The following is a 24667-nucleotide window of genomic DNA, read 5'->3' on the forward strand; positions in this document are numbered from 1 at the left end:
AAAAAAATATATATATATATATATATATATATATATATAAGCAAAGCAGCAAATGCATGAATCTACAGTACCATGAACTTTCAGTTGTGTTTAATACTGCAAGGTAAGTACATGCACAAACTGCATGTATAAATGTACCTGCAGCTGTAAGTTTGTGTGTGTAATTTCCTCTGCCTTCCTCTCCAGCGACATCACCCAGACCTTTCTCTTCTGTCTGCACCGCGTGGCGGCAGCTCTGTTTCTCTCCAGAAACTTCTGTCTGCGCTCATCTGGGTCTTCCTCTGCTGTCCGCCGGCGTCTGGCCATGGATGGCAGTGGAGGAGATTGTGGGCAGGGGGTCTGTTTTGGTGTGGACGACATCTATAAAACACAAACATTATGTTCAATATTACAAAAGATTAATTAGAAACTATAAAAATCAGAGTTTGACCTAGACCTGTGTTGGTATCGGCTGATGTGAAAGGGGAGGGGTGGTCTGGTGGGTGGGGCCAGGATGCAAATGAGCAGGTGGAGAATGGTGAGCGTGGCTGTGATGTGATTGGTCTTGGCTTTGATGTTGATGTGCGAGTCTTTGCGGTGATTGGCTGTGGCAGTGCTGCTGGTATGCGTGATGATGAGATGCGGATTGTAAATGTGACAATGGGTGCTGCTGTGACGACATCATCTCCATCATGTGGCAAAGAGGATTCTGACTGCCATTGGAAACCGCAGGTTGGCTGTGGGCTGGCATGACCTTTGACCTCTGAAGGATTAGAGATGGGGAGAGATGGGTCAGAATGGTTCCTGGGGTCACTGTCAACATCATTGTCATGTAACACTGTGGATATTTCATGCTATTTCAAAAGGAAATGCCCAAAGTGAGATTTGCTTTGCCAACTTCTACAGGAAACCATGTGTTTTTAATTTCTGCATCTAAGGTTTCCTGTGTGTGGTGATTGTTTGCGATGGTTAGATTACTTGGCACTTTTAAGTTTTTCAAAACACAGAGAATCTACAAAGATGCCTTTGAAAAGTCAGATGATAACCAGGTCAAGCCGAAGCCTTTGAAATTCAATCCCCTCCACTTTCTGAAGAGAATCAGCGCATGTGTGTGTGTGTGTGTGTGTTAATGCCGCTTTTTTATCAGGCAACATTGCATGTGTCTGAATTAGATAACTCAATCAAGATGTCTGCATTAGTTACAAAGCACTGTGGCATTATAACCCCTGTCTGACTTGTAATGTTTCTATAGAGACATCATAATCCTGTAGCCATGGAGTCAAATCATTAGTATAGGGCTGTACCTGAAGGGAGGAGCATGAGCCAGAGGGGGCGGGGCCTGGTATGCCAATCATACTAGAGTTCATTGACAACTGTGCCTCCATCTGTCATTTTAATAAGATATGAAATTATCATAATGATGTAATAAGAAACAGAGGTATTATTTCGATTCATATTTTACTGGTCCGATTGGGTTTGAAATGCTTTTGGGTTTACTTGCATTCATGGCTGATGTCCCAGTCAAAGCATTTGTCTGTCTGCTGTGCAGATAGCTGGGTGCAGATCTGTAATGTCAGAGGGATTCACATTAGCAGAGAACAAAAGATTAAAAGGTCCCACTTTATATTAAGTGGCCTTAACTACTACATACTTACATCAAAAAATAAGTACAATGTACTTATTGTGTTCATATTGTATTGCAAAATACGTCTGCTGCTATTGAGGTGGGATATGGGTAAGGTTAGGGACAGGTTTGGTGGTATGGTCAGGTTTAAGGGTGGGTTAAGGTGTAAGGGATGGGTCAACAGTGTATATAATTGTAATTACAGAAATTAATTACATACGTAATTACATGCTGGTATTTTTTTTAAATATAAGTACAGTGTAAAAACATTTATGTACACAATAAGTGCATTGTACCAAATGATTCATTTAAATGTAAGTACATACTAGTTAAGGCCACTTAATATAAAGTGGGACTGATTAAAATTACATACTAAAAATATCTACTTTTGGGGTCAGTAGAAAGCAGTTTAGGAAGTTTACACAAAAAGTGGAAAAAAAGGTATTCTGACAGCTTTACATTGGTAAATTCTGTGTAGAGATGTAAAGCTGCATGACAGACCAGAATATTTGGGATCTCAGAGGTATATGGTTAAATGATGTGTTGCAACAAAACTTTTTGACTTGTTTTTTTCTACAATGAAGCAGATGAATAAAGAGTACATGTTTATCACAAATGCAAACAGCATCATCAGATTCCACACACAAAATACCACTGGCAATATATAAAGTAAAAACACAATGGAAATTTTTATTAAAATGGCAGGTTCATTTATATAGCACATTTCATGCACAATGGTAATGGTCAAAGTACTTTGCATAAAATATTAATAAAATAATAGTAATAATAAAATAATAAAATAATCATAACAGGTTTTTAAGAAATAACAATGAAAAGTAAAAAATAAAATAAAATAAAAATTGGAAAAAAACGTTTTTGGCCAAAAATGTATTGAAATCAAATATGAAGAAAATAGAAGAATACATAAATAAGATGATACAGTCAGTAGGACACAGCATATATTAATAATTGTAATATTGTATTAAATATTTTATATATTATATTATAAATATACTAAATATGTTATTTATATATATTATATTATAAATATACTATATATGTTATTATAAATAATACATTGATTAATATTAGATTTATCTATGCATATTTGGAACATCTGCTTTTTTGATGTCTGTTAAAGAATGAAATAAAATAAAATGCTGGAAAAATGTTGGTTAAAAATATTAAAGTTACTAAAATAGTTTAGTATAAAGCAAAAAAAAAAAAAGATTAAAGCTTAAGCAAATGTGTATCTATCTATCTATATATATATTTATAGAACATAGACTAAAAACATGGAAACTAAGGAGGCATAGGAAATTTCTCAAGGTCAAGGAACAAAAACTTCAGATCAGTAGATCAATATCAAGTAACCTCCTCGCATTCTAAACAAACGTAGAGAAACTAACCCTCGTCTCAATGTCATGAGCAGAACTTGTCTGAAGTAATCTTCTGGCATGCTCAAAAATTTTAAAAATTAACCCTGTGTCATAAACATGAGCCTGATTTTGCTCTTGTTGTTTTGGTAATTTAGGGGTAGTCTAAACAAAATTGCTTTTTCTAGGCAACTATGAAAGGGGTCAGAAGGTAAAGTCCTCCTTTTGTTTTTTATGTAAATGTTTCTGTCACTGCAATGATGGCTCGCAGACCCCAGAGGTCAAGGGTCAGGCTGATGTTTATATGTCAGACATTGGGTTTCCAGGGTAACAGACATTGTCTAAATACTAAATTAAAGGAGATGGAGAGCATGACCTATCATGACACACATTTGCTTTTCACAGGCTCTTATATTACTGACCCACAAGCTGTAGACTGATACTCTTTAGTTACATAAGATATTAAAACAATAAGATATTAAAACACATAAGATATTAAAACAGTGTTGATGATAAAACATTACCCTTTGACATGAGTCGGTAATTATGTGTGAAAAAATCCTTACCTGAAAGCATACTGTCACACTTAACAGAAGGGAATTTAAGGGTCATCTCATGTTTGTGTCTGTGAATAATTAGGTGATCTTCTCTTTGGAAGCGCTACGAGAACAAGAAACATGGCAGGCCGTGACAATGCTGAAAAAGCACAGCTCTTGGCATCTTTGAAATCACATATTTATTCCAAAATGAATAATAATATTTCAAAGGTAATTAATTATGAAGTGTTAATCAATTTAACAATCTAACTGATGGCTAAAACTTGTGACAGCACACATAAAACACATAGTTGTAGCTCTGAATGATATGACAACGACTATCCGTAAACTGGACATCTGTTACTTACCTGTGAGCATCCAGGAGCAGTGCATACATATGACATGTCCTGATCAACATTCATCACTGAGATCTAAAAAACCTAAACATACATATACACACACACACATGCACACAGACATACAAACACATGCACACAAGGGAGATGACATTATAAAGTGCTCATGGCAAATAGACAACAAACAGATATAAATGACACCTATAGGCAAATATAGTGTCAAATACGAATGAATTATTTTAATTTCCCAGTCTTTTAGTTTTATCTATCTATCTATCTATCTATCTATCTATCGATAACTACAACATAAACCTTTATGCAAATAAAGAGATAGAGACAAATTGATGATAGATAGATAGATAGATAGATAGATAGATAGATCTATGACACCTAATTAGTGAAATATAGTTTTAACAACAGATAACCTATTTGAATATCTCTCAGTTCTCTATATGTTGCCCACATTTCCCTGTTTTGAGTTCTCTTCTGTGTTCCCTGTATATGATACGTATTACATCATAATCGCGCCTTATAAAAAGACCCTACTCGCCCGGTCACTTATAACGCGAGCATTCCTCGAGTCATGACATCATCATTTAGTTCAGCCGGGACAGGAGTTTGAATTGGCAAGACGGGTCTACACTACAGTGCTAATGCCAACAGTCCAACCGGCCTGCAGAATGACGTAATGGCGAAACCGGAGGACTCACGCGGTGTCACGAATTTTACAAACCCAAACAACAAGATCAGACATCCTACCCAGGGGCAATAATGCGTCATATTTTGGCAAAGGAAGAAAAAAAACATCGTGAAGTTGTCTGAATCACTTTGGAGTATGCGTGACGGCAGATGTCATACAGGGTGTAGGCTATATGGGAAAAAAAACGATAAAACCAAAGCAAATGCAAATACTTTCTCCCTCAAAACACGCGCAGGTGTGCGATATGACATTTAAACATAGCCTATGTAAAATTCAAATAGACTTTAAACCGCTACCTGTCAAACTGCTATTCCGCTTGAACGCGTTGTTGACAAATTTGTTGACAATCTTCACTAAAAATGTACAGACATACATTTTATAGAGAGTCGTAACCTTTTTTATTCTAATACTTATTTTATCTGTTTGTTTGGTGGAGTCACACCCCCTTAAACAGACATTCAGACAGTTTACGAACATTTCAATGGAAACCGGCTTACTTGACAGTAAAACTATAACAACAGCAACAAAAATCCCAATAACACTGTACAAGACACACGTTCAGTTTGTGTATTGAACTAAGTGTGAAACTATATTCACAAGCGCAAGTGTAAAACAGTAATACTAACTTACCTAAACGCACGCAGACTGAGGCTAGCGACGCTCCTCGCGCTGGGACGAAGCACGCTGAAGTGAAACGCGATTACAATATGATCTATTTACAGAAGCATTACATCACCTCGCGGTGACGTCACGTGGGATTCCTGAACTTCTAAATCATTGTGGTCCGCTTTTTAAAAAGAGGAGGGCTTTCAGACCGCGCGCACCCGCCCACCGGAGGATGTAGCGGGCGTCCAATGCGGACATTGGCGCGTTGAGGGGAAAATAAGGAAGAGGGAGGCGCCTCGCTCGGTGCGTGCTGCGCCAACAGCTGTCTGGAGCGGTGCGCGGGACGGTCCCGGTTAGCGAATGGTGTGTGATGATAGAGAGAAGAGAGAAAAAGGGCATGTACAAGCGTGTTAGCCTTTGGTTTCAAATGTTTAATTACCTTCCTGTTTGCTTTTTTTAGGTGGTCAACGATATAATCTGCATGCCTTTTCCTTCTTTTTCTATATGGTTACAATGTAACTGGAAAATAAAGTCAGAGTCAAAAATGAGAGATTATGTACTGTGAATCAGACAGTTATTTATTCAAAACTGGGCTCTGGGGGTATTTTAATACAATAATGATAGGCTAGCTATAACTTAAATATTATATATCCAAAATATGGTAGTTGTATCTGTATCAAGACATTATAGAGCTTTGACATAGATGTCAACTTTTAGAAGGGCAAATTAAACTAAACAGCTCTTATGCGACTCTTTACACATATTGTCATTTTCAAAACAGTCTAAAATGTCATTTATCATTAAAACTGCATCAACTACACTTTTTAGAACCTAATAAACGTAAACATTATCTTTGGTTGGTGTGATGGAAATGTTCAAATGTCAGTGTGATGGATTCCAGTGCACTTTGCATAATCAAGGCAATGGATAGACTTTTTGTGTTTTCTAAGGAAATGATCCTAGTAAATAAATGTTTCTGACTTATGCTATAGTCAAAATGGCTGCCAGAATGCTTCATAAACAAAAATGTGAAGCCAAAAAAAAAAAAAACACCATCTGTCAGAGATGTTTTATATGATGACATTGACCATAAGGAGCAAAAACAGGTGCCAAGATTTTTAAGCTTTTCATTCAGTAAAGAATATATCTTGATAAGTTCCCTCACGACACGTTTCGAAGTTTAATGGTGTCTAATCACATTGTGTTAAACTACTGAAAACAGATGTCATGATTTCAAATATATGACAGAATGTGGATACATTCAGATTATTGTAAAACTAAGGGGTGTGTCTGATGTTCAGAACAGCGTGGTCCTTTTGTGGTAAGCACTAGGGAAAGAGTGAAAGAAAAAGGCAGAACAAGTGGGAGGGAGAGAAAGAGAGCGTGATTCATTAGTGTGCTCTAACTCAGAATGCTAGTAGCTGTTTCCTCAGCAACACCACAAAACAGGAAGTGATAATGATGTCACAACAAACTCCAGCCGTAGCTGACTCCTACCTCTATGAGTATGAATCATTCACACACAGAGACAATGCAGCAGAGGACATGCACCCACAAGTCTCATATGACATCTTCCATGTTTCCCCCATGATATAATTCACCTTAAAAAGGAACTGTCAAGTTCACCTTTTGTTTCACCATTTAAAGAAATTGGTGATTTTTGCTAATTAACAAAACATAAAAATATATATTTTTTTTACCGATTATCTCCATTGATCAGAGCATTCGGCACGGTCGTCAGTGAGTGACGTCACCTCCCAATACAAACACGCCCCCTAGTATAGTCCCGCCCCCTCGCATTGATTGGCAGCTTTCCATGTACATGCGCGAAGCAGCGAGAGTGAAAAAGCAGACGTGGTAATTAATATTGCTATTTAAATATGACAGGCTCATAACTCCTAAGACATGGGAAATACAGTTGCAAATGGACTTTGCTTTTTAATTTGAAATTTGGCAGTCACTGTAAGCGGTAATGCAGGATTTGCAATTGCATTTGGATTATGTCACAATTTATGCGTCCACATATGGAAAACGCAATTGAAAATACAATTTGCAATTCCTTTTGAAAATGGTCTGGAATATCGTTCCATAGGTGACAGTTAAGGGGCTAAAGTGTTAAGTGGAAAAGACAAGTTCAAAAACGCTTATAATAGCTGGATCTGGCAACTCTCTCAAGTCTCGTTCACTCTGCCAGCGTCTCGCAGCGATTATTTTCATAACAGGGACGCTAAACATTCTTGCAAACTGTCTAAACTTAATTATACATGTCATAGGCATTCATACGAGGAGTTCATAATGAGTTTAACAGCAAATTAGTCATTCAAGGAACAAATTTTATTTTTGAACATGAAAAATTTACCGAGGTCCAGACCTCGGTGGTCTCATAGCTGGTTACGGGCCTGGGTACGTCCCAAACAGTTCAATTCGTCTTTTTCAGTACAATTTGATTCTCTGGAATTGGTCGTAGCCTATATGTACTGCATTAGCACAAAATATAGTATTTCATGAGTAAATGTTTATGCAAGTCTATTTGTTTGAAAACAGCGCATGGAAAATATTTGGTCATTTAGTCTCTCACTTATTTACATAGGGAGATTTAACGGTTGATTAACAAGTGATGGTCAGCACACGGTCATTGTCACTGGCTGATCAAAGGGACATTCCTCCTGCTCTTTGTGAACACAGCGCCTTACATGGATGCTTGTGTCACACCTGACAGATTCCCAGTCTTGTCAAAGTTTTAAAGAGGTGGGAGGTCGACATTTTTCTTTAGTTAAAAAATTCCTTTCATAGGTCTAATATTACACATTATAAAGGAGTCGCATGACATTCTGCTATTGTGTAGTTGGATTCAAATATGCATGTTTACAAAGTATTTGTTTTAATTGTACGTTCTTTTTTACCGCTGAAAAAATGCGCTGAAAGAATCGAGATGGTGGTCATACATTTACATTAATCCAAAATCATATAGATCTGAGTGTTTAATGACATATTATGCTGCAAAAGTGGCAGTTGGATACATTCATATTTAAGCACATTTATGCCACCCCTGTACATACTACATATAGGCCTACACTCATATATATGTGTATATGTACACAGAGGTGGCATAATTACAATCACTAAACAAATCCTGTTGTTTTTACAATTTTATGTTCTAAATTAGGTCGTTTTGTGTCATGCTGCTAGTAAAATCAGTTTTATATTTTTACTGTCGAACAGGTGGTATAGAAAGACACATGATTAATCAAAGTTCATCACAACAGCTTTTCTACAAGCTGTGGTAAATACTAATTAGAAGGTACAAAATGTTGTGGCACAAATAAACATGAATTAAACAACATGAATTGTAATATAAAACTCTATAATTTAATACCATTAAATGCAAACTGTCACACAATGAATTCTGGGAATGTCTATTTACAGTATTTCACTGTAAATTATTAGATAGCTTGTTCTTTTTCACAAACTGTACTTTTAACAGAATTTTACAGTAAATTTACACAAAATATATTAGATCTACTACAGTTTTTCACTGTATTTATACACCATTAACCAATGAACAGGTCTTTAACAGTTAAAATTAAAAGCACTTTTTTTCTGAAATCATCTTTTATTTATTTTTTACAAAAATAAACAAAATGTTTTACAATTATATAAAAAAAATCTTAAAATACATATGAAATATATGCTCTTATAACAATGTACTCTACAGTAAAGTTAATTTACACATACAAACAACAACAAAGACGTGAAATTAAAGACCAATGCATTACTATTGCATAGTGTGAAAAGTTTTTTTTACAAAAGGACTTGGTTTATAAACACTTGGAAGAGTCACAGAGCCAGTAGCCTTTCTGTGGCAATAATGATCATTTTAGTGTTAGGTAAAAAGTTAATCGTTTTTGCATTCCCAGGCAGTGGGACTAATAAACCTAAACCTTTTAAAGCCTAGCTGGCAGGGTAGCAAAAGGTGCACTGAAATAATCAATAATAGAGTTGCTTATGTGGCCCTTCTCAGTCAAGCATTCCTCGTCTTTCATCTTTAATCTCAGGTGAACAGCAGCATGTTTGTTTCGCCGGTCCCTCCTCCTCCTGCTGCTCCTCCGTCATGCTGCTTTGCCCCCCATCCCCCTCCCATTGGCTGGCAGCCCTCTAAACAACTCCAGCTGCAATCACCGCCGCCGCTGCTGCTGCAACGAGCTGCCGGCTATTTGATCACCCCATCCCGCACAGCCTCTGCCTTCGCCGGTCTGCAAGCTCACGGACCTCTGCCAACACATCCATTATGACGGGCGTCGCGGCTGCCTCCTTCTTCTCCAACGTTTGCCGGTTTGGCGGTTGCGGGCTGCATTTCGAGTCCCTGGGCGAGCTCATCGTTCACATCGAAGATAACCACATCGGTGAGTGGCGCTCCGGTTTTGGCCTGCTGTCCCGCTAAACAGCCGCTCTCAAGCGGCGAGAAGGCGCGTCTCTGCGCCGCGCATTTGGCTGGGTTCTATGCAGTGACGCGCTAATTCACTTGTACGAACTCGCTGCAAATTTAATAGCATTAGCATTGACTTGGTTTAATTAAGAGGCGATAGATAGTCATAAGCAGGTTTCAGCGACGGGTGCACGGGTTCGTGCACGGTTACCAGACGCTGCTCTGTTTAGATCTAGGCCTGTATGTACTTATGGCAAGCCGTATTAACATGTATTGCTTGAAGAAACTAATACCTAATTTTGTTGTTAGCATTGTTAGTAGTTTTAGGTTAATGAATAAAGGTTGTCCAATAGTGACTAATATGAATAAAAATAATAATATTTTTTCAGTTTCTCTATATTACAGTATATATTCTAGTTCATGGCATTACAATGCAATGTACTACTAGTACTTATTCCAATAGAGAATGTTTAGTCATTACATAATAGCACATAGTTACTAATATCTGTTTCCGTGTTCAAGTACTAATTGAATAGACACTATTACATATTTATTAACACTGTATTCTTATAGAATAGTTGCTAGTAGTAGTGGAATACATACCAGAAACAAATGGAATACATATGAATATTGAATATTTGAATAAATGGAATATGAACATTTAACCACAGATTCTCATTGAATTCAATGGCAATGTTTTGGCATTTGTTACCAGTATCAGTCACCATATGGATTATTAGTAACAACAAGTCATTATTCATTGGAATAATAAAATTGTGTAAATATCTAGCCTATAATCAAAAAAAAAAAATAAACATATACTAGTAACAAAACTGCATTCTAAGGAATAGAGCTTAATCATATTAAATTTAATGAAAATGATTGGGATAAACTTAGTGTTTACAATGGAACACGCTGTATAAAGGTTTAGATCACATAATTGGCACAAGTCACAGCTTGCTATAAAACAGTTTTATAGAAGTTTTGTACTGAAAATTTTTTCCCCCAGTTTTTTTTTGTCAGTTTTTTTTCCCCAAAGTTTTTTTGTCAGCTGAACAATTTGTATATACAGTTCAATCCATTGAACGGTTTGTACTTCTGTCCCTCACAGCCTCGTTTTAATTCCTGTCAAAAATGATGAAGATTTATGAATGTAAAAATGGCTTGCCATGTCTACCGTAATTAGCGCTTGCTGTGGAGAGCCATTGTTTACGCTAGTGTTGTGGATTCAAGCTGTCTGTCAAGTCCACAGGAATGAATCCCTGTCTAGGTGTTTAACAGTTACTTTAAGATTAGCATACCTAATTTACCTTTTCAAATTAACCCCATGTTAGAGAATCACTATATGAAGCCAAATTAACTGTATTCAGCGAAATCTGTTGTTGTTTTTCAGTTCTTGTTTTTCGCAATAATTTATTAAATGCATTTTGGTTTAAGAGATGTGCACTGTAAAACTTTGTACACTATAAAAATTTCAGCCCACTAAAATGGAAAACTTTAATTAAAGTGGTGCACAGTTAAAGTTTAGTGATTCATTGCACTTTTCCTTCCACCTTGAATTTAATTACTGCTAAAGAAAAATGAAGTTTAAACTGAATTGAATTACTGATGAAGAAAATCAACTGAAAACTCAAGAAATATAGATAGAACATTATGGTGAAAACATTATTACAGTATACAGTATTGTCTTGTACAGTATTGACCTTACTCTGACTGTTTGTACTTAATAGAGTATTTGTATGCACTGCTGATCTGTAATGGAAATGAATTAATGTTTATAACTGATATGTAGTGCTTTGCTGTGCTGCTCATATCTATTCTGATGGCAGTGCTTCACTCAGATTCTCTTCATAGTGACTGCAGCTGTCACAATGGAAGGCATCTGTCAGAATGAAACACCTGCACCCCAGTCTGTGTGTCTGTCACTGTAGCCTCATAAAGATCAGCTAGCCGGATTTCCCTCAGGAGTCACAGATCTGACTATTGGGGTTAGGGATTTGACCTCAGAGCTCTTGTTTTAATGAGCACAACAATGAAAGACCCCCTAGCCCTTCACACAGATCATTAATACTACTAATCAATAATAATCCTATTGAGTGTAGATCCCATGCAGTGGCTTGGTTTGGCAGTTTGCCAGCCATGAAGATGATTGTTAAACTTCAGAGTAAATTAAAGATGCTCGAGTTAGAACTAGTTTGTTCTGCACTATTAGTGTTTTCAATGGGTGATTAATGTTGAGGTGAGGTGAGGTGAAGTGACATGTGGCCAAGTATGGTGACCCATACTAGGAAATAGTGCTCTGCATTTATCCCATCCAAAGTGCACACACACAGCAGTGAACACACACACAGCAGTGAACACACCCCTATGATAAAACTTGACCTATATTTTAGACAACTGGCATATAGAGTAGGATACAGACTCTGTCTACGTCTCCTGAATTTATTGTCTCCAACTCTTCCTCTCTTTCATTGCTTTAGGAAATCATACATACAGTACATGTAACAAATGAAGTATTGGTGATGGCAGGTCATTGTTTAGGCATTAGCAGGTCATTGTTTAGGCAATAGTTGATTATTTTACTGACATAAAGTGATAAAAAAAAGGTAAAATGCTTACAAACCAATTTAAAACAAGGTTCTTTGAAAATAGCGGTATAATGTATGGCCTTGAATGACTTTTGACCTTAAGTGTAATCCCAGAAGCCCTGATGCTGTATTTATTTTAGTCTTAGCAGTAAAAGCTATTTAGACCTATTTTGCATAATATATCAGAACTATATCAGTGTTAGCCATTAATTTTCAGTGTTTTATTACTATTTTTAGGTGAAATATTATTATTGTGCATTTATCAGTTATTAATCATTTTGTTCATACCTTTCACTAATATGCTTCAGGTAAGCTGTTTGAGAGGTAGATGAGAGAACATTTTTGTCCTCAAAGTCATTTAAGTGATATTAGGCAAACAGACAGGTTTACTCAATTGAGGTTACACAATTAGGCCTACTTCCAGAATATAGTGCGTTATTACATTGTAACAAACAACGTCGTTTCAGATGTTAAGATGTGACATGTTGGTGTTTGGTCAGTCAGTTTCTTTGTTACACCAAGTGTTTTCTTGCAATTAGATTTTGCAATGTTGTCACTTGCTTATCTTATTTGACTTCCATATGATGTTGTTTGTGTATTGCATGCTGATTCTTTCATTTAAATTTTTTTTATAATTAAAGATACTTCATCTGAATGCAAATGGCGTGTATGCATTTTCATTTCTTCAGTTATCAAATAAACTGTTGACATTGTAAAATAATTAGATAAACTGCCTTATCCTGCTTGTCTTCATTGTTCTTTAGATTGATCAGGTTATATCTGTGGGCTACAGTTTGCATATGCAGTCAGTTTTGACTCTCGAGTGAATATAAAGTTACATGAACTTATGTAACATTGCCTCCTTGTGGTAAAATTGTGGTGTTTTTACCACTTGACACGGTGGACAGACGTTTGCAGACTGTCATAAGATCTGTGCACATTTACATTATGTAATCAAACAGTACCAAGAAAGAGCTGTCATGTTGCTCTGTATAGAAGGCTAGATTATATATTTTGACATATAGCTGAATAAAATAAGAGATTCGATTGACAGACAGGTATCGCAGGTATCAGAACTTAGTCAAAACACAGCTGTGCGTCTTTATATTCGTCAGGATGAATGTGAGAAAGAGATACATGCAAACAAACACTAAAATGAAAGTTCATTGGATATATCTGTTTATAGTTGCCTAGGCCGAGAGGAATTTTGCATGATGTCATACCCTCCCGGGATAGTCGGTCCTCCGGGTATTCGGACCTGTATTTAGGTAAGTTGTTGTTTAGTGTTGTGGCAGTGGACATTTGTTCAGACATGCCCGTTTAATTTCCTATCTATTGTATTTGCATGTTGTAGGTAACAAATTACATAATTTTAAACAACTAAAAGCCGAGTTACTCTGTTACGGCCTGGGTTTGTTGTAGTCTCTTATCGTCTGCGTATTGCGTCACTGTAAATACAACTAAATTTAACTTTGGTGAAATATCTAAAAAGGTTTTAGTAAAACACTGAAAGAGGGAAGTAACAAAACAGCCGGAATAGTTTTAAGGGTCACCTTTAGCATAAACACCGCTCCTAAACCATAGGTAAACAATAAATCAGCGCTATGTGGAACTCTCTACAGACATTTTTTTTTTGTTCTCTCGCTAACCTAACATCAAATGTTGTTGTTTTATTAATGTAACCTTAAATATAAAACTATAAGCCATTCGGAGTACTAGATAGGCTACTTGAACGCGTTACTTTCAGTGACCAGAAGATGTCAGGCTTGTTACACATTATCCTTTTGCTCTAGTCGGTAAGTGAAGTGCTAGATGATTTTAGATGTAAACCAAAAAATATTGACAGGCTTTGTAAATATTCATGTTTTATTCTTTTGATGCCAAAATTGTCCAGTATAGCTAATAACACAGTTCTCATTTGTAGCTTTGAGGTTTTGATGATATTGTTAAGGAATAATCATGGCATATTCATGATTATGGAAGTGTTGGATTTTATATTCCTCAGTATTGTTCCTGTTTTTGATCTGCAGAGTGATATTATGTTAAACATTTAAACCATACGTAGGCTAGTTCTTCATAATTTTCTGAACTTATACAATTATTATTATTTTTGGACATTTAGCTGAAATAATTGTTGCAATAATAGTTGATGAAATGTGACAAACTAATTTCAAGAAATGATAATTATAATTATAGAAGTTAATTCTGTTTATCTCTGTTGAGATAATTATGATTTAATTGTGTGTGTGTGTGTGTGTGTGTGTGTGTGTTTGTGTTTGTGTGTGTGTTTTTATAAGAGAGCGAGTTGCATTAAATGACTCGTCAGGCCTTTTTATGAGGCAATTAGTGAGATCCAGTGGAAAATCCATTATACTAGCTTTCCTAGTCCCACCCAAACCCCAGTGTGTGTTTGTCTGTATGTGCTGGTGTGCATAATTTGAGCATTTGTGTGTATGAATACTTATGTTTTTGTATCGCTTTTCATGTGTGTGCTCGTCCTTGAGCTTGCGTGTGTTTGTGTGTACATACGGAAGTGTTTGGAGCGTTGTATCCTGCTGAGCTCTGAGAAGTGTAATTACAGCCTCGTTTAGAGTTCTCTCCATCCCCTCCTTCCCGCCTGTCTTCCCCTCCCCCCTTTCCCTCCATCCGGAGACCTGCTGCTCTCCAGCACATTAAAACACTCTCCTGCTTTTTAATTAGCCGTCTGGAAAACAAACCCAGCATTCCTGCATCGCTGCTCCATGCCAGGCTCCTCTGACTTATGCACAGACTCACACACTAACAGGGGCACACACATATTGCTTTCTGATGGTTTTTGTGCTGTATTGTGCTGTACATTTGCTCTTCTGGTGGTTTCAGAGCCCTCTAAAAAGTTTCCAACTATTCCAAAATGTTCTTACAGGGATGCATATCTGTCAAATTTAGATCCACTTGATCCCAAATCAGTGTGTAAGACAGCAGTAAATAGCCCAGTGAGGATTGATAGGCAGAGATTTAATGATATGGCTGTGAATAAAAGGCATGTTTATGGGAGAAAGTTCTTTAATGTCCTCACAGAGGGCCCAATATTATTAGCCCTACATAAAGATTTCATAGGGATTTAATACTGGTCATGGCCCATTAAAATGCAATATTCCTGCTACTGCTTGGGACAAGTGGTGCTTTCAACTCTACTTCCTGCTGCCGTAAGGATGGTTGTTGTTTGTACTGAATTATGACAGCTGTTATTGGAAGTTTATTATTTAGCTAAATGTGAAAATTAACTGTGGGGCGTTCAGTTTAAGAAGCACTGAATGTTAAGTGTTCGTGTGTGTGTGTGTGTGTGTGTGTGTGTGTGTTTCTTTCTGCTTGTGTATTTCCTTGCTACTTTTCCTGTGGAAAGACCTTGTGTGCCTCCATTTTCTAGGTGAAGGGAAATCATAAAATTGGAAAACATTAACTCTGCCCTCCCTTCACTGTTCTGCACCTGGCACATGTAATTATACTTCACCCCTACACACATAATACTATAATTAAGTTGCTGAGATTTAAAGGAATAATTCACCCTACAGAAATGAAAATTCTGTCAGCATTTTCTCACCCTCATGTTCTTCAAGATCTGTATGACTTACTTTCTTTCGTGGAACACAAAAGAAAATATTAATAGTAAAGAACTGTTCTTTTTCATATAATGCATTGAAAGTGAACCAAGGCTCACAAGTATGTTTCCTAAACAAATCTATCACATGAGTTTATAAGGCTTGGAATATTGTGCAAAAGTCATACGGACTACTTTTTTTATAATGCTTTATATTATTCAGATTTTGATAACCCCGGGATCCTCATCCTCTTTCATTGTGACGAAAAAGAGTAGCATAAACATTCTTTTTTTATGTTGCATGAAAGAAAGAAAGTCATAGTAGTTTGAAACTATTTGAGGGTGAGTAAATTATGACAGCTATTTAATGACTCTTAATTGTAGCTCTCTAAACTGTGGAAGCCTGTTTCCGTCACAGAATAAAAAATAATAAAAAGGTAATTTTTATCAGACAATTTGGAATGTCAGAATTAGATATAAAGAGAGGTAATCTCAAAATTTAGATTTGTTTTCTCGCAATTCACAGTTTACCTCTTGCCATTTGCTGTTTTAAAGGGGTCATATGATGCGATTTCATTTTTTCCTTTCTCTTTGGAGTGTTACAAGCTGTTGTCAACAATGTACAGTATGTGGAAAATAATGTGTTTTTTTTTTTACTTTAAACTGGATAAACACATTTCATTACACCAAATACACAAAATAATGTTCTTTTTAGCAGCATCATATGACCCCTTTAAGAAGTCAGGAAGAAGTCAGAATTGTGAGATTAGAAGTCAAAATTACTTTCTTATTTTTTTATTCCGTGTCAGAAACAGGCATCCATACTAAACTCTCCATTTTCAACAAACTGAATATAAAATTGAGATGTTTTGCAAGGATCTCATTAATTGTAGATAACTCCAGAAAAGTTCATTTGCAACTCTAATTTGTGTAAAGTTATGGGAAAATAAATATAAACTATAAAAAAATAAATACATTCATAAATGCTGGTGTGCAGGTAAAATAAACAAACTCAAGCTTAAAATGATGTAAAATCTAAGCTTGAAACTGCTTTTGATAGTCTACAGATAAGAATTTCCTGTTTGTTTTATTTTATTTTAACCATTTAGTTAAATTAATTTTCATTTGTTTTTAATTTTGCAGTTGCTTTAAAACATAAAGTATTTTTAAGCTTGAAAGTGCACACCTGCAGGTAAAATGATTTGGAAACACTAATAAACCACTGAAGACCACCTCAGTGGACCACTTGAGATACACAATGTGTGTGTGTGTGTGTGTGTGTGTGAGGATGTGTGTCCTCTTTATGAGGTGAGGAAGGCCTAATCCATGCAGGGCAGTCACCAGAAAGCGCTCTGATGAGATTAAGGCAGAAGCAGACACAGGTAGCACTCTAGACTGGTTTCCTTAAAAGACATCAAGGAAACGTAGCTACTCTGTGCTGTTTTTACAATTCATTTGTGTTTTGGGATTCAAGTCATGCTATTACAGATTGTGTGAAATGTGACAGTGCCAAAGATTTGTATTCGCATGCGAGATCTGGCAAGTTCTACATAGCAATAAGTGAGCATGTAGACATTTCTCCATGTTCAAGGAGAATAATGGTTAAGCGAACATGGTGGAATGCTTTTAATGGCTTGGAGTAATACCTCATTTAGACATATGGGACCTATTATATACACTGCCTGTTATACACAAATATAACTGCACACACGCATGCAATGCGACCCATTTGAATGCAAAAAACCTGCTTTTCTTTTTCTACTTTCTCCACATTGTCATTGAAAATAATCATGCAGAATGTGCCAGCTTCACACACACACACACACACACACACACACAGCAATGTGTCTTTTTTCTCTTTGTGAGGTCTTCTGTGTACCATTTATGTTTTAATGAGCTCTAAGCAGCAATTAACCTCCTAGAATTCACACACACTCTCTCAAACACATACACTGTGGTAAACAATGTCTTTGTTAACTAACATTTTGAATGTATACAAATAAGATAAATCCTGATCAGTGTCATCATCAGATGGGACTCTTTGCCACATGAGGGCAGTCTCAGGCCATGATTCAGACTATAACTGGACACACGCGCGCACACACACACACACACACACACACACACACACACACACAGAGAGAGAGTTGGCAGAGGAATCTTTGAAGCATTGCCTGGTGGCCTCAGGCAATGGAAGCTGCCTGCTGTCACAAGTAGAATGGAAAAAGTGTGGTGGTTGGGTTGGGCCTGCAGGGCATTAGGGGTGCTGAACGTACAGTAAGCACAAAATACTGTTTCAGGCTGCTACTTTGTCTGTGAGCATCTATGTAATATAGCATACACAGCCATTGCCTTGACCTATATGTGCACATCTTTAGCTTCAGCTTTATCCTGTGTTTTGCAGTTTAATGCAATTGTGTTTTCTCTATTCCTCTCTCAGACACAGACCCCAGAGTTCTGGAGAGGCAGGAGCTGCAGCAGCCCACATATGTTGCTCTAAGCTACATTAATAGGTATGTTGAAATTTGTATATACTAATTTGCATAGTAAAAATATGAATAAATGCACTACCATTCAAAGTTTGGGGTCAGTAAGATTTTAGCAAAGATGCATACAAATGTGACTGAAGATTTTTAATGTAAAAAAATATTCAAATAAATGCTTTTCATTTTAACTTTCTATTTATCACATAATCCTGAAAAAAATGTATCATAGTTTCCACAAAATTTAGCAGCATAACTGTTTTTAACACTGATAATAATAAGAAATGTTTCTTGAGCATCATTCAGGATCATGTGACACAAAAGACTGGAGTAATGGCTGCTGAAAATTCAGCGCTGCCATCAGAGGAATAAATTATGTTTTAAAATCTATAAAATGTATTTTTTAAATTGTAATATGTTAAAATAATACTCTATTTTTTTAAATGCATCCTTGGTGAGCATAAAAGACTTTTAAAAAAACATAAAAACATCCTACCAACCCTAAACTTTTGTATGGTAGTATATATTCCTATACATTTTATACTGTATACATACACACACTTTTACATAAAAATGTATTATCATCTTACACACATACATGCATACATACACTACCAGTCAAAAGTTTTTGAACGGTAAGGTTTTTAATGTTTTTTTTAAAGAATTCTCTTCTGCTCACCAAGCCTGCATTTGTTTGATCCAAAATACAGCAAAAACAGTAACATTTTGAAATAATTTTACTATTTAAAAATTACTCCAGTCTTCAGTCACATGATCCTTCAGAAATCATTTTAGTATGCTGATTTGCTGTTCAAGAAACATTTTTTTATTGTTATTATCAATATTTAAAACAGTTGAGTACATATTTTTCTGTTCTTCTGAACTTTCTATTCATTTCAATTCTATTCAATTTCTATTCATCAAAGAAACCTGAAAAAATTATACTTATATACTCAACATGTTTTTTGAGCAGCAAATCAGAATATTAGAATGATTTCTGAAGGATCATGTGACTGGAGTAATGATGCTAAAAATTCAGCTTTGAAATCACAGGAATAAATTACATTTTAAAATATATTCAAATAGAAAACAATTATTTTGAATAGTAAAAAATATTTCATAATGTTTCTGTTTTTGCTGTACTTTGGATCAAATAAATGCAGGCTTGGTGAGCAAGAACAGAATTCTTTACCAGTCAAACGTTTTTGAACAGTATGATTTTTAATGTTTTTTAGTGTATATGCAAGACATTTTAAACTAAAGTGCAATGGGAAATTTCTAACAATGGTATACACTTGGGAGGTCAGTACAGAAGGTTGACAATTGTATTTGACACATATTTTAGTTATCCATTTCCAATTGTAGCTTTTTCCGTTTTGCTCATTCCAAGAACAATAGTCCTCAGGTGCATCATTACCTGCACATCAATCTATTAACATGACCTTTTGTTTGTTTTTTCTTTAGGTTCATGACTGAAGCAGCACGCAGAGAGCAAGAAACTCAGAAGAAGAAGGTCCAACCTAAAATTGCTATATCAGTCACCGGAGGTGTATCGCGTAACAGTACGGCCACGCCTCCTCGGCATAGCAACGGCAGCCTAACTCCACCCGTCACCCCTCCAATCACGCCCTCATCCTCCTTCCGCAGCAGCACACCCACAGGTGAATGGAGCTTGTGTGTGTGATACTACACACTTTAGATTTATATATATAAAGACAATTATTTGAAATATTTCTAACTCATTAGGAGTGTTTAAAAATACTCATGGAGAATTTACCGTCTGCTGATTTCTAATGTCTTTTAATTTGTTATAATTAAGTCTGAAATTTTCTGATTTATTATATTAACCTATAAATTATGGTTTGTTGCGTTTACTATTAGAGAGTTAGTTCCCCCTAAACCTAAAGCCACACTAATTGAATGTGTGTGTGTGCTGAAAAGTTTCCATTGGTTTAAATCCAAGCTTGGGTGATGTTTGTTTCATACTGTGCTTGTCTTTTAATGAACATTAAAATAAGCCTGTCATTATGTCAGTGTATGTTCTTTGTTAAGAAATATGCCAAGAGTCAGAAACATAAATAACTGACTGCCGGTTAGTTTCAGTTGAATTCAACTGAATCCGTGCTGCATAAACAGCAGTTCTTTCAGAAATATTAAATCTAACCTGAACTGTGGGAAAAAAACACATTATGCTCCTAATGGAGAAACACTGGATAATTGGAGTAAAGGGCACATTTGCTTTCTCAGTTCTCATTAGTTCTTTCATCAGCTAATATATGAAGCACATAAATGACTAATGAAAGAGTTTAAGTTTATTGGTGTGCCTCAGGCAGTGAGTGTGATGAGGAGGAGGTGGAGTATGAAGACTCTGACAGCGACGAGTCCTGGACTACAGAAAGTGCCATCAGCTCAGAGTCCATCCTCAGCTCCATGTGCATGAATGGGGGCGATGAGAAACCCTTCGCATGTCCTGTTCCAGGATGCAAGAAAAGATATAAGGTACTGCACTCACAACTCAAAATATTGTTTTTATATATGAAATATTAAGTATTATTGTGGTATAAGATATTTAATGTTTTTATAAGGTGTTTTTTATAATAAAAATTAATAATAGCATATAACTGCAGTATCATCTACAAATAAAATGCAGAAAAACAAAAGCTGTGGTTGGTCACATTATAAGTAATATAGATGATTGCTTCCTGTCAAAACTGCAGTGGATTGTAATAAATGGTTTTTATTTCTGGAAGTGCTTTCGACTTTCCCTCATTCCCGCTTTTACTTCTATCTTCTCTTTCAGAATGTGAATGGTATTAAGTACCATGCTAAAAACGGGCACAGGACGCAGATCCGTGTGAGAAAGCCCTTCAAGTGTCGCTGTGGGAAAAGCTATAAAACCTCTCAAGGCCTTAGACATCACACCATCAACTTCCACCCACCTCTGTGATACACACACACCATCATTTTCAAGTTTACCTAGTCATCCTATCATTTACATTTCTGGATCATATGTAAACTGGGATCAAATGCTAATTTCATTATTCTCTTTATGTATGTGATTTTATATATACATGTAGATATACTTGTACATTTGCACATTCCACGTATATAATTTCTTTATTGCTTTTCAAGATATTCTTTTTTCTTTTCTTTTTTGTATTTAGGTGACACAGTCACTGATAAATGAAAATGACTGTGCTGAAGATTAGGACACGACATAAACGTTTGTTTCTGATTTTAAAGACTATTCAGAGAAAATGTTTTAAAATCAGAAGAGTGAAGAAATTCTAGATAATTTTGTTTTGTTCATCAAACCTACTAAGTGAAAACTACAGTAGGTATGTTGAAACGTGTATGTATGAAATTATATAAAGACACATTTATATATATTAGTAGCTAAGTTGTATTATCCAAACATTTTATTTTCCATTATATATTTTGCAGAACATTTATATTGTTTTATACAAGAACTTTATCTCGTCTTTATAGACTTGTTTTTTTTTATTACATTTCATATTTTTATTTGCTTTGTAGAGAAGCAGACTTTTATTGTCTGAATTGGAAGGACATTGATCTCAGGTCACAATACAGCTGCCAACTTTCAGACAAACAAACCAGGAAACAGGAAAAACTCACTTCCACTCACGTCGTTCCAGAACATTCCACACAGAATATCAAAACGGCTGACATTACGCAGTGTAAAGTTACCTTTCCAGATTTCTTTTGCATGCGGCTGGCATGCAGGCAGCACCTTCGGTGTGAAATTGAATTCTCTGCATGTGGCCTTCTCCAGACGACTGCAAGTGGTTACATGGTTTCTGTCTAGTTGCATTTGAGTTCTGAACAATATTTGACATAATGATCCCTGAATGAAAACACACTATTGTTGAAGCCAACAATAATCACATTTAAAATGTGCAACGCAACATCAGCTTAAAAAAAGACAAAGAAGGGCAGATTTATTCAGCCCCGTTCCCCTGCTGTTATACCAGCAGTGCAGAGGTGCCAAGTTATTCTTCCCCAACTGGAAAAAGAAACGTGGATGATCTGCCAAACACACAATGGGTCACATCTGGCTATCCGTTTGGTGCCTGTTAGCGGAGGAGCCTTAAAGAGGACCTAAACTTCTCTTTGTGTACTCAGCCTTGCAGTATTTTTTGTCAGTTTTAGCTCGTACGATCTTGATTTCAGTCGTTGCTGTTTATTTTTGACACATTTGGGACTGTCCTCGTGGTTGTGTTTGTGTAAACGTATTTTTTAGCCCTCTGCTTGCCTTGTATTGTAGGCTACGGCTTGCTAGCATGACACGACCGCTTAGCTGCTCTGCTGTCTCTTGGCTTGTAGTCTTACTGTTACAATCTTTGTTGTCAAAAGTATTATATCATTACTTTATATTGTTACTGCTAGTATTACAGTTCGATAGTGCCAGATGCATAGCTACGCCTGAATATATTTTCTCAACTTTATTTCTTGAATGATTTTTGCATCGGTCCTGTTGTCGGCCAAATAAAGCATACCACGGTTTACAAAAAAAATGTCCTTAGCAACTGCTAAGAGCTTAAACCTTTGGTGCAAAGAAGGACCAAGTAAGCTTTCCTATCCACTAGTCTGTTTTTCTTGGTTAGGGTCGGTCAAATGAAACAACATGGACCAAAAATGGCACTGCCAAATCTCCAGATATGAAGCTCGGAAAAATAAGGTGCTGTTCACGGTACAATGATGGTATCAGATTGTGTTTCCATGGTTCTTTGAAATGTACACCATGGTATTTATATGGCATTTTGCGGTACATGTCCAAAAACATGGTAGCACGCGGTACTTTTTTGTTAGTGGTGCCAAGATGGGACACAGAAATTCAATATTTTCCATATATGTGACCCTGGACCACAAAACCAGTCTCAAGTCGCTGGGGTATATTTTTAGCAATAGCCAAAAATACATTGTATGGGTCAAAATTATCGAATTTTCTTTTATGCCAAAAATCATTAGGATATTAAGTAAAGATCATGTTCCATGAAGATATTTTGTAAATTTCCTACCGTAAATATATCAAAACTTAATTTTTGATTAGTAATATGCATTGCTAAGAACTTCATTTGGACAGCTTTAAAGGTGATTTTCTCAGTATTTTGATTTTTTTGCACCCTCAGATTCCAGATTTTCAAATAGTTGCATCTCGGCCAAATATTGTCCTATCATAACAAACCACACATCAATGGAAAGCTTATTTATGTATATGATGTAGATGATGTATAAATCTCAATTTCAAAAAATGTACCCTTATGACTGGTTTTGTGTTCCAGGGTCACATATTTGGACCAGGTTCTGTATTTAAACACTAATATCTTGGACTGTCGCCATGATTTCTTGGAAAAAAGAGGCTTGAGGTTGAATGAATGGGTAGTTACTATAATTTCGATGCCAAAAACTGGAGCTAGGGAATGAAGGAAGTATTGGATGCCTATTTTTGAGTGACTCATTGTAGATGACTCACTGTCCTGTCATTTTCCAATTCATCCGGTGTCATGTTTGTATGTGTGTATTTTTGGACGCTGTACCAGTAACCACATTTGTACCTCTCTTTGGCTTACAGAGTCATTTGGTCTCAGCATTGACACGCAAACTAGAACCTGTTAAACATGATTTTATTGGATAGGATCCGTGTGATTCCTCACACCTACAATGTAGTAATGTGACTGAGATGCATTTATTTTGGAGGGAGTTTGATATACTATATAGTGAATGTATCGTATTGCAAGTCTTTTTTAAAGTGCTTTTGAAATTATATTTTCGTACTGTATGTTTTTGTGGAAAATGTTTTGTGGAACCGAGGCAATTTGTATGTGAGATGACATATCATGTGTGCGTGTTTGTGTGAGCGAATGAGAGACTCTTTTGAGATGTCTTTATCCTCAAGCTGCAATGTAAACTTTAGGATAATGGTACAAAAATAAAGAAAAGCAAAAAAGTGTGTTGCCTGTTTCTGTTTTATTGTCTATAGAGTGTTGATGTAATAATGACTTGCTGATACAAGGACAAATGTTCAGCTGAATGAACTTGAGCTGTAGCATTCTTTATTAATAAACATACACTTGATACACACAAACACAGAGCAACCCTAAGTTAAACTTCCTGGCACACTTACAGTGTGAAGCATCATCTTTGTTGGATAAATGGATTTCAAGCAGGAATGTGTGACGGATATAATGCTGAAACTGACTGTATTAAGTTATGTTTGAACCAATGATGCACTGAAAAGTCGCCAAATCCACAGCCATAGTTTTAGCACTCTGGCTCTCTGGATTGAGTCGCTTGGTTATTTTAGCTGAGCTTCAAGAAATAGTTCACTTAAAAACAAATGTTTTGTCATCATTATCACACAGAATAAGAACATTTAATGGCAACTGGATTATTGA

At 36.1% G+C, this 24667-nt stretch overlaps 1 protein-coding gene, 1 long non-coding RNA gene and 1 pseudogene across 2 annotated transcripts in view; 1 reads left to right on the plus strand and 2 right to left on the minus strand.

Moving 5' to 3' along the window:
* LOC107654766 (cyclic AMP-responsive element-binding protein 5-like) overlaps window positions 1-1571 on the minus strand; it is an 8490-nt gene extending 6919 nt beyond the window's left edge. The window contains exons 1-4 of the mRNA XM_016442014.1: window positions 1481-1571; window positions 1284-1364; window positions 437-742; window positions 139-360 (exon numbers count right to left, since the gene is read on the minus strand). Coding sequence (XP_016297500.1) covers window positions 139-360; window positions 437-742; window positions 1284-1364; window positions 1481-1486 — 615 coding nt within the window. The 5' untranslated portion in view covers window positions 1487-1571. The remainder of the gene's footprint in view (window positions 1-138; window positions 361-436; window positions 743-1283; window positions 1365-1480) is intronic.
* Window positions 1572-3546: 1975 nt separating this feature from the next.
* On the minus strand, window positions 3547-5354 carry LOC107654767 (uncharacterized). The gene is made up of 3 exons (XR_001630367.1): window positions 5202-5354; window positions 3884-3955; window positions 3547-3639 (listed from the first exon to the last, which is right to left on the minus strand). It is a non-coding gene; the product is annotated as an uncharacterized LOC107654767 (long non-coding RNA).
* Window positions 5355-9215: 3861 nt separating this feature from the next.
* On the plus strand, window positions 9216-22838 carry LOC107654768 (juxtaposed with another zinc finger protein 1-like; annotated as a pseudogene).
* The last annotated feature ends 1829 nt before the right edge of the window (window positions 22839-24667 follow it).

Source organism: Sinocyclocheilus anshuiensis, unplaced genomic scaffold (assembly GCF_001515605.1).
Source record: "Sinocyclocheilus anshuiensis isolate Anshui unplaced genomic scaffold, SAMN03320099.WGS_v1.1 scaffold195, whole genome shotgun sequence".
In the NCBI taxonomy this organism is placed as follows: domain Eukaryota; kingdom Metazoa; phylum Chordata; class Actinopteri; order Cypriniformes; family Cyprinidae; genus Sinocyclocheilus; species Sinocyclocheilus anshuiensis.